This window comes from Colossoma macropomum, unplaced genomic scaffold (genome assembly GCF_904425465.1).
Source record: "Colossoma macropomum unplaced genomic scaffold, Colossoma_macropomum, whole genome shotgun sequence".
Classification (NCBI taxonomy): Eukaryota; Metazoa; Chordata; class Actinopteri; order Characiformes; family Serrasalmidae; genus Colossoma; species Colossoma macropomum.
Window position 1 is genome coordinate 29,415,980 of NW_023494805.1, and position 10,908 is coordinate 29,426,887.

Here is a 10,908-nt window from a genome sequence, read left to right on the forward strand (position 1 = left end):
CATTACCATATACAGTCAACGGGTATCACACATCAAAACGTCACCGAGTGGTTGCTCAGTTACGCGATGACGTCGCCAGGACGTTCGTGGGCGGCCCTTCGATCTCTATCGGACCGACGCGGAAGTGGCGGAGAGTGAATGTCAACAACAGAAAAAGAAATACGGAGAAAAGGTACGAATTCTGGCCTGTTTCCTTCCACGGCCCGTGAAGACGATACTGTAGTTGATGGGGTTGCCGGATAAAGAAATATCTGGGGTACGGTTGCGCTGTCGGTGGAGGAAAAAGTGAAAAAAAGAAACGTGAACAGCTGCTGGCTAGCGTTAGCTTAGTTTAGCTATCGTTAGCTAATAAAGTCAGAGACGTTGAGACGGACCGGAGCTTTAAGGGGGATATAAACCTGCTGTCAGTGGGGCTCACAGAGGGGATAACCCCAGATGTGTCGTAGAATTTGTTTGATATGTGTCGAAATGCCTCCGTTTGTCAGTGAGTGTTGGTGCGGTTTATAATCGAAACCAAACACGAGTCTGCGTCACTGCTGGGCTGGGAAGAGAAACGAGAGTCGAAACTGGTCTCATCTATATTCATACGGTGCACTTCCTAAACCCTGATCTACATTTTCTATTCTTAGATTTCTTATGTTCTTGTTATGTCCTTTTGTAGACCTGCTTTACAGATCTGTGTGGTTTAAATGGTGTCATTAATTTGGTCCGAACAGTTTAGCAAGTAGGTTAACGTTAATTTCGTTTCTGTCTGCTCATTTTGTTTGTTGTAGTTGTTTAGTTACTTGAGCCCAAAGTCGAGCCATTTCCCACTGAACAGCCCTCACTTAAGTTTTCCACTTACACCCAAAACCCCTGCTTTGTGAAATTTCTGAAAATACTCTCTGTTGCTGTCCCTTTTCGATGTTTTAGTGTTGTGTTGTGTTTCTCATTCACAGCAAGAAGCTTCCGCCGCGATGACGTCCGCTGCTGTGGAAAACTAACCGATTTCTCGACATTATTTTTTACAATGGAGCTGGACTCGCTTTTAATTTGCTTCACACAATAACATTGTGGGTTTTTGTACAAAACAGCATGGCTGCCCCTCGCAGCCTTAGCATCTTCAGTATTTTATTTTTGACAGGTGAGATGTTTGTTCTAGAGAAGTGCTAATAACAAAATATGTACTTGTGTTCAGTGTTTATAGTGTTGGTTTATGGCAGCTTTTTCTAACATGCTTTTTAGCTACAAGTTAAAATGTTTCCTTTACGTAAATAACTAACTACATAAAATGCTTTTAAGTTACAGGTTAAATTTAGGAAGTGTGGAGTTTATGAAAGTGCTGTGTATGATAACTGATTCCATGTTTGTCGAAATGTAAAGGATAATTCATGTAGGTGTAATAGCATAACAGAATTTGAGCTTTACTGATTGTGTGTGTTGAATGATGTAATGTCGGTCTAAATGTAAATTAAATGAATCTAAGAGAGATTAAGGTTTACTTGTCTCATGAGTACAAATGGAGCTGGCGCAGCTGCTTCTCCAGTTTCTATTGGTGGGGGATATTAGCTAAACTGCCACTATTCCCACAGGCATATTTCAGTCTGTGTACTGTATACTACAAAGTGTTGCCAGTGACCAAAATGTTGATTTTGTCTCTTTCCAGCAGCCTGCACCCTGGAGCGGGCCTCCAGTTTGAGTGAGTGAAAAGATTTGCAACTTAAATTTTATGCCATGCACAAATTGTATTCAGTTCTTGATTCAGTTTAGACTGCCGTTCTTTGAATTACAGGTTTTATTAGTTTCTAAGTGAAATAAGTTAACATATCCTCTATAGAGAACACACTGCTGCATATTTTAATGCACAATTAACTTATGTTCACTTAGAAAATCAACAAAACATGTATGTTGACTGGCGGTATTTAGAGTTCTCCATACAACTGTGTGGTAAAGTTTATGTATATAATTGTAAACTAGTGTTATAGTATTGTTTTGGAGAGTTAAATAGATTTCATGATATTACAGATGTGATAGACTTGATAGCAACACATCACTGTTGCTAAAGCTTTGAAATATGTTAGGGCTCTTTTCTGATCTACAAGGCTTGGTTGTTTGCTTGTGTAATCAAATTTGAGCCCTGCAAATATCGTCTTTCTAGTTCTTTTATCATATAGTTCCTATCTCTTATGTTGGCTGACTTTTAAATGGGTGTGGACCATAAACTGTTCCTCAGTGTAGTTTTGACTTTGTGACATCATATCTTTATGCGTAAAGTTTTCCCAGAGTATTTTCCAATAAACTTTCTTTATGATACCATGATTTTCCCATGAACTGAAAGATAAGACAAATCTTTTATAAATACTTACTTTTTATCAATTGCTGTTTTGTATACAAAAAGTCAGGTCATTTTAATTTTTGTCTGTTTTATTGTAGCAATAAATTAAGTGTTATATTGTAGAACCTTTGAGGCAGTTCTGTTTACAGTGCTGTTTATGACTCTGTATAACCCTGTACTCCCCTTATTTTTTTCTGGCAGTGTATTGTGGCAAATCACCAAAAATACAACAGGACAGGCAAGGAGAAATTTATAGTTCAGGCCTTCATGGCCTTCTAGGGCCAGTTAACTGCAGCTGGACAATTATCTCAGAAGTGGGAGAGCGTGTCATTCTCAGGTACTGTCCCCTCATACTATAAATAAAGAATATAGAGACTTTTCTTTATGTCCAAAAGGTGTGGTTTTATACAACCAGATATTTGGGAAGAAATGAAGAAAAGATGCACTGCTATAACAGTGGCTTTAAAACAGAGACTATTGAACTTAGAAAACTGGTCAAAATCCAATTTCTGTCTCAGAAGCAAGTCAAAGATTCTGTTTCAACTATTTATAGTCAGTATGTGACAACAAATGTTGGAAAACATCCTGTCTGCAGACACTTAAAGAGTCCAGAAGTAGTCTGTTTTGAAAACAAAACAAAGAGCTTATAAATAATTTCCATGTAATTTCCTTTTTGTTATGAACTTGATGTAATGTATAGACATCTGGAATTAAATGGATTATATATATAGTGTGAGGGGAAATTGTAGAACTACTTGAAATAGCACAGTAGCAAGTGATAGTGTTTAAGTTGTGAATTCATAAGGTACACTAAAAATTGCTACACTTACATATATTCCTTCTACACATAGTAAAATTTCTTGTATTGTACATTAAAGGGAGATTCTGGTCATGTTATGTTGTGCCTTGTCTTGCTGCTGATTCCTCATCCTTGTCTTTGTCTAAGTTTTTCTCAATTTACTGTGAAATGTGGACGAGAATGGGTAATCGTGGCACCGCTTAATGGCACACCCATCCCACTTTGTGGTAACCAGCTGCCTAAGCCACTCGAGTTGTATGGGGGAAACATTACAGTAACGCATCACTACTACCCACACTTCTACCCTGTTGCAGGATTTCGCCTGTCATATATTAAAGGTAGAGTGAATATTATGATGCTATATGTCTTTTATATTCAAATGGTCAAGGCAGTTGAAAAGGAATATAAAACCTCTGTCTTCTGTCTGTGTCCAGGGTCTGGTCCCTGTTACCCAGGTGAGTTTGAGTGCTACAGTGAACGCTGTCTTCCTGCGTCCTGGCAGTGTAACGGCCAAGTGGAATGTCTCGGGCAAGGCGATGAGCTTGGTTCTGACGAAGAAGGCTGCGATTTTGTCAACCTCCAACCTCACTTTGACCACAACCCCTCACTCCTCCCGACTAAAACCCCCACCAGTGTAGCCATGGACTTTGACACAGAGAAAGGCCATCTGCCACACAGAGAACCCAACGTGCCACTTCTCTCTCAAGGAGGGCCTTGTGGAGGCTATCTGCAGGCGTTTTATGGCTCTTTCCTCCCCCCTTTGCTGACAGGAGCCCAAATGGAGTGTGTGTGGACAGTTGACCCCCAGGACCCACGGCCTCTTAAGCTGGAGCTGCAGCAGCTGGTGTTGGGGTCAGCAGACAACCTTATTATCACTGACCAGCCAGACGGTGCCGGAAATGTCATTAAAATTGTGAGTGTGTAGTAAGTGCGTGTGAAAGTGTGGTGTGAATGTAGTTTGAAAAGCTGGATTATATTTGCAAATTTTGGCATGCAGTGCAGTAGGTGTACCTTTGATGTACCTACACTCATTGAGCCTATTATCAGGTATACTAGCTTTATAGATGTACTTTGTACAATAGATGCAATTACTGACTGGCAGCAGTGTGGCTTGGATTTTTAAACACTGCAGTGTCATTGCTGGGTTTGGAATAGTCCACTATCCGAACATATCCAATGAGAAACTGACCACTAATTGAATGTTAAAGGATTACACAAATTTTATGCATAAAAACAACTCTGTAATTCTTAACATACAACGTTTATCAACTAGGGGTGGGTCAGAATGTTTAAATTTGTGAATAGTCATTAAAGTGTAAAAAACTGGCTAAAGGGTAATGCAAACCAGAGGAGAAGGTCTACCACACCATGCCACCAGTGGTTTTTGGAGTGTGCAAGCAGATAGCGCAAAAAAAGCATAGCTAAAGCACTTAGGAAGTGTCACAGAGATATGCCTATAAAAACAATAGGCGAATGATTGTATAGTTTTAATGGATAAAGCGTTTAGCATCATATAGTGATTTTATTCTTTGGTATTAGCTAACTAACTTGTTTTTTCCAGGCTAAAAGGTTTGAGGTTAAATATGATGCAGCTTGATTTGTACAGTTATTTTGAGGTGAAGTAGATGCTTACCATCTATCTGTTTATCTTAAAGACTTTAGACTGACACTTTTCTTTTAGTAAATTTCAAGGCAGATGTCATTTACTATATATTTGGACTCAGAATCCAGGTTTACCATAGAGTTCTTTTACACCTATCTTGTTTGGTGTGGACCAATCAAACTTTTTCTTTAGTTTAGTCCACTTTGTAAAGTTTGTGAATACTCCACCCATACTTGGGCACACACAAAACAAATTATCCGTTGTCTGCCAGCCGAACCAAATAAAAATATATAAAATTAATAATAAGAAAAAAAGATTGTTTTTTTTTTTTTTTAAAATCAGATTTGGACTTTAGAAAACAAACTAGGTATGAAAACAGTCTCATGGGCAGGTTTAAGGGTGACAGGTTTGAGGGTGACTGATAAATTGTGCAGCTATAAATGGGCTACAGTCAGTTGTAGTATACATATTTTAGGCAAACTAATAAAATGGCCAGTGAGCATAGTATGACATTGTTTTTGACATTAATATATTATGTTTGGCAGATTGTAGAAATATCTTTTTGATGCATTGTTGTCTTTAAAATTAAAGAAACCTTTACTTTTTTTTCTTCATGTGTGGTAGATCACATCTACGTCCAATTTTAAAACAGTGGAGGTGGAGTCCAAGACTGGTCTGCTCTCTCTAACCTATCGTGCACAAGCTGGCTCTGAGGGGCGGGGCTTCAATGCCACCTATCGAATCGCTGACTACTGCCTGCCTTGGGAGGGTCTGTGTAAGGGTTCTGAGGGGGGCTGCTACACACAGAAGCAGCGGTGTGATGGTCACTGGGATTGTCCAGAGACCGGTCGGGATGAGGAGGGGTGTGGAGGGTGCCCAGCTGGCCACTTCCCCTGTGGGGCAGTGCAGAGGGCAGGTCACGTAATTGGCCGGCCTTTCTGCTACACCGCTACTGAGAGGTGCAACTACCAGCTGAACTGTGCTGATGGCAGCGATGAGCGCGAATGCACTGTCTGCCAGCCAGGAACCTTCCACTGCGACAGCGACAGGTAAGTGTAGGAGTACACACTGTGGTGTTAGTGCAGATATACTTCATGTTTTAGGTTTATTACAAACACATTGTTTTGTGACAGGGCTCTAAAAAAGACCTAGATGTATTAACAAATATACCAAATAATTCAAATACATATACGTGAAAGCAGTCCAAATAAATACCCTTGTGGTGTTACTATAGAAACCAATATATAGTAACTGTCAAACAACAAGGAGACGCATTAAATTAAATTTGGCATTAAATTTGTTTATGTGCATCCCAGTGGTTTGATATTAATATAAGCTTTCTAGTCTATCTAAGCTATGATCATGGAGATGGCATGGGTTGATTATCATAATCTAATTATCATGATGCCTCTAGACCAAGCCTGGATTAAAACATGCCGAGACTGACCAGGCTGTTTGAGACATTTAGATTTGTAAACAGTGTTGCTCCACTGAGTCTTCTGGAATATTTCTGGCGTTTTGCAGCTTTTTCTGTAGTATCGCACATGTGATGATAACTTTTTGACACCAAAACAAACACAAAAAATATTCACAAAGTTCCAGAGGGCTATACTTTTGCAGGAAGGAAGGGAGACATTTTGTCAAACAGAAATAAGAAAAAAAGGAACACAGATATTTCAACCAGCAGGAAACCCGTATGTGGATAAATGTGTAGGTGCATATGAAGGGGGCATTTACCACTGTAAAGTCAAACTATGCTATCATGCATTTAACAGGTCCATAAAAGGTCTTGTCTCTATACGGCTTATGTAAATGTTCTGATTCTGTACAGTTTCTAAGAGCTTAGTTGGTTAATGTAGTTGAACATATGAAGCACCAAAAGCTACTTGATTGCTGATAGTGCCCACTTATGGAGAATCTTCAGCCTGCTAAACTCGAGTTTGTAATTGTCTGAATTATGAGCTAGGTGCTTTGCATGTAAAATCATTAAATTTAGACATTTTGTTGGTTATGATGTATGTACATGTTGACTGATCATTTGTTTGGTGTTTGAATTTAAAAGAACACTAGATAAATTGAGCTTGTAATATGACTTATGGTGCATCAGAGGAAGTGTATGAATGTAAAAAAATATGTGGACTTTATCGTCTCCCTGTGCAGATGCGTGTTTGAGAGTTGGCGCTGTGACGGACAAGTGGATTGTAAGGATGGCACTGATGAGATGAACTGCACCGTGACTCTGCCTCGAAAGGTCATCACTGCTGCAACTGTGGGCAGCCTGGTGTGTGGACTGTTGCTGGTCATTGCTATGGGTTGCACCTGCAAGCTATACTCACTTCGCACTCGTGAATACAGGTACATTTAAGATGTTTGTGTTTGTGTGTGTGTGTGTGTTTTTGTTTGTGTGTGTGTGTTGCCATTTGTTCTCCAGTCTCATTAAGCATTGTAGAAGAGTCAGAGCTGTTGTCTTAACAAAGGGGAGGCTGCAGAAAGTATTAAATGAAGGGATGCCAACAATTGTGGCACATACAAAGTTGGGAAGAAAATCAGTTTCCTGGTAAGACTTAGTTTTTTTTCAGGCATTTACTTTAAATAAAGGTTAGATTTTTGTATACCTAAATAAACACATTATGTACACTAGAATGTTTTCAGTACTTTCTATTAGACAAGTTGCCATATAAATATCATTACTTGCTCTTTAAACGGCAAACTGGCATTGAATTTGTAAATGAAAAATGACTCGTTCTTTAAATAACAAGTTAAGTGCTACATTAGAAATATGAGCTGATTGGCTATTCAACACAAAGAGTCATTCATAAGTATGCTACAATATTGTGGTACTGGTGTAGCAGCATCATTCAAATACCAGTTGAGTAAATATCTTTTATCTTTTAAATATGCTGTTCTGGCAGCTTGTGGTGGCCCAACACCTTACTAAGACACTTAATGTTGGTTTTTCCCTTTAATTTGTCAGTCATCTGTAATTTTTTATAGAATTTTTTTTTTTGTTTAAGTTACCTTTGTAGGCCACAGTATTAGACAGACAGTAGTGCTGTAGTGCTGTATTGGACAGACAGTGCTTCAATGAGATGTGTCTGATGCTCTTGCTCATTTTGATGACTGTATGATCTCTTTTGCTTTAGTTTGTTTGCCCCGATTAGCCGCCAAGAGGCGGAGTTTATCCAGCAACAGGCCCCGCCCTCCTATGGCCAGCTGATTGCTCAGGGAATAATTCCTCCAGTAGAGGACTTCCCCACTGAGAATCCCAATGAGGTAAAGAAAAAAAAAACATTCAGACTTTACAGATACAGGTTTTAATTTGGACAGCTCTATCCTGTTTTTCCTGTTTGTTTTACACATGGCTGTAGGTAACACAAAAGAATGTAGAGAATTTCCTAACAGAACAGTAATACTGTCAGTCTTTTATTCACATGCTCAATTTCATTATTTAGACATCTTAATAGTCCAGTAGCTCAAACATGGTTGAGAAAAATGCCACAAAATAGTAAATCCCTTCCTGCTGATTCAAAGTGGCCATGCACTGGCTGTATCAGGTTTGGCTTTGGCTGCATCTGTAGATGCCTGGCATTCTTTTCGAAAGAATGAGTCCATTATTATCCTGAAACATAGCAAGGCCAGATGCACAAGTTCTGACTCTTTAATGTTTGATTATACTTTTTTTTTTTTTTCTCCCCACCCTCTCTCAGCCCACCACTCTTTCTCTGAGAGGACTGCTTCAGCTCCTCAGACAGGACAATATCTCCTCACCTCGGCGACGGCGCAGGCCGCGATTTGTCCGCCGTGCCATGCGTCGCTTGCGGAGGTGGGGCATCATTCCCAGGCCTGCATCTAGGTCCACGCAGACCACAAGTTCTACTTCTCAACAGACAGAGGCTGCTCCTAACGGCCAAGAGTCTAATCAGTCAGGTTCTGGAGGCTCCTCCTTGGCCAGGGAAGTGGCCAACCAGCCCTTGCCTCAAAAAGTACCCCCCCAACCGACAGAGCAGCAACAGCAAGCAGAGGCTCAGGCTCCACCTCCCCCTCCTCCTCCTCCTTCACCTCCACCTCCTCCCTCCAGCCAGCCTGCCGATGCTCCAGAAACACCACATGCCATTCCTGTTGCCATTCCACCCAGTAGCCCCTCACTGGCCTCTCTCTTCCATTCACTGGGGCTGAGTATCTCTCTTTTCAGACCCTCGTCCTCCTCTACTGCTCGTCCTCTTTCAGCCTCCCCCTCCTTTTCCTCCTCTTCTTCAGATGATGAGGTGCTGCTGATCCCTCTCACTGATGACACAATCTCTGAGGATGACGTGCCCATGCTGACCTGAGCTACCGCTGCTGCTTTCTCCGTTGCTCTGTTGCCTTTCTGTTTTTTGTTTCCTCTTGCACACTTTTACTTTCTCACCACTAAATTATGATCTGGGCAGCACATAAGCAGCATCTTAGTTGTAGTCTGTGCTGTCAAGGTGCCTTAACTCAAATGAGTTTGTTTGCCTGTCTTAAGATTATGGAGTATTGAGACTTGAGTATGTATGTGGATCTATGTTTGTATGTTGGATGTGCACTTACTCAGAGATTGTGTGATGGAGGACAACTTTGCACAGAGAATCTTCCCTAGCCTCTCCTAATGAAATTGTATTGTCTTAGCCTTTGCTAAATTTACTGCACCATGCTACACATATACAGTCTGGCATTGTAGGGTTTATTTTTAACAGAGTGTTAAAGAGTTCCATTTACTTACATCTCTGTATGTATATGGTACTGTGCAAAACTTGGAGACCACTTTTCATTTATGTAATTTCCAGTCAAAACGGCTATTAAATATTAAATATAAGATAATCTACTTGCATAAGGAAGGGGAAAATATAGGGAAAATAAATGAAAAACAGGAGTTTCAAAAACTGGAGTTCAAAAAACGATTAAAAGAAAAACGGATTTAGTGAGAATATTTGCAATTCAAACAAAGATGTGGGTGTTCTCATAACAATGGACTGACCACCTCAGAGTCCAGAACCCAGCATCATTGAATGTGTTTAAGCAGAAAATACAACCAACTGCTAAGACTGAATGCTGGAACTGAGGAAAAATATTCCTGCAGATGTTAAAGCTGTAATAAAAACAAAGGGTGGACACAGTAAATATTGACAAATATAATAGTGTATTTAGCTATTGAAGTTTCTGTGTAAATTTCTGTTGTCCTGATGTTGAAAAATGAATAACTAGCACTTAATGGCCTTTTTGCCTGGAAATGAAATAAATGAAGGGTGATCTCTGACGTTTCACAGTACTGTAGGTGTGTATGTACCTCATACTGCTATACGTTTAGCTGTGTGTATTCCTCAGAAGTGCCTTTGAATGAGCTTCCTGTAGATCACTAGACACGATGTGACTGTATGTACTTGCACATAAAAACACACATGCACAAAAGTTTACACAATGACTTTGTATTCACCCTGGTTGTGTCTATGGTAGTGCATGGCAATTGTGGCAATAATTTTGAAGTGTGTAAGAGTGTGTGGGCACCTGTTAGAGTGTGTATGTATGTTTGTGCGTGAATGCAGTCACTCAGACAATCCCTCTCGGTGCCTGAGGCAATTGTACGCACCACCAAGCCGAACAACATCACGGTTGCTCTGATGATAACTTTTCTTTTAGATTCAGCTTTTGGCTCAGTGGTCAAAGAATGAAACATATTAGTGCCATAAATATGATCATCTGATCTCGCCTGCTCTTACGGATAACTTCTGTTTCCTCTGTCAATATTGTTTTATTACTGAATGTATTTTTTGAAATGCCTAGTAATGTGTAATGTGTTTCTGGTCAGTGGTGATTGCAATAGAAAGCTGTGGTTTGGAAAGGAAAATTAAGTGATTTTATTAGGACGTTTCACTGTATATATGCTAAAAGAACTAGAAAATTCACAATGAATAAATGATTTGCACTTTTACTATGAGTGAGTGTTTCATCATTATTTAGTGTTTTTTAATTGCATTAAAGCTTTGAGCCTTTTCATTTCCTCCACATAGTGGTGGAAGGCGTGTTAAGTCAGAGAGGAAGTGCTGACAGATCAGTACAACTGCAACTAGTGAGGAGGTGCTACATGGATGACTATAAAGACTTATTAGCACATCAAAGCCTTGACTGTCCACAGTTTCATCATGCCAAATAGGAGTCATCCTAGCACTCTGTAAG

General features: G+C 39.9%; 1 protein-coding gene across 3 annotated transcripts; it reads left to right on the forward strand.

The window, feature by feature from the left end:
* The first annotated feature begins 85 nt into the window (after positions 1 to 85).
* lrp10 (low density lipoprotein receptor-related protein 10) lies at positions 86 to 10,663 on the forward strand. Of its 3 annotated transcripts, none has more exons than XM_036596340.1 (10): positions 86 to 172; positions 939 to 1,123; positions 1,646 to 1,678; positions 2,516 to 2,651; positions 3,261 to 3,451; positions 3,548 to 4,026; positions 5,341 to 5,765; positions 6,877 to 7,071; positions 7,860 to 7,989; positions 8,424 to 10,663. In XM_036596340.1, the coding sequence occupies exons 2-10, from the start codon at positions 1,075 to 1,077 to the stop codon at positions 9,042 to 9,044; spliced, it is 2,259 nt and encodes a 752-aa protein (XP_036452233.1). In that variant the 5' UTR covers positions 86 to 172; positions 939 to 1,074; the 3' UTR covers positions 9,045 to 10,663. The 3 variants fall into 3 exon arrangements, with proteins under 3 accessions (XP_036452233.1, XP_036452236.1, XP_036452235.1); XM_036596343.1 differs by having other exon boundaries at positions 1,649 to 1,678; XM_036596342.1 differs by having other exon boundaries at positions 134 to 256.
* The last annotated feature ends 245 nt before the right edge of the window (positions 10,664 to 10,908 follow it).

Bases quoted from the DNA above. Each gene is read 5' to 3' on its own strand.
- lrp10 (XM_036596340.1), top strand. From the start codon at position 1,075: ATGGCTGCCCCTCGCAGCCTTAGCATCTTCAGTATTTTATTTTTGACA. The intron at 1,679-2,515 runs GTGAGTGAAAAG...TTTTTCTGGCAG, and splicing joins GGAGCGGGCCTCCAGTTTGA to TGTATTGTGGCAAATCACCA. The intron at 5,766-6,876 runs GTAAGTGTAGGA...CTCCCTGTGCAG, and splicing joins TTCCACTGCGACAGCGACAG to ATGCGTGTTTGAGAGTTGGC.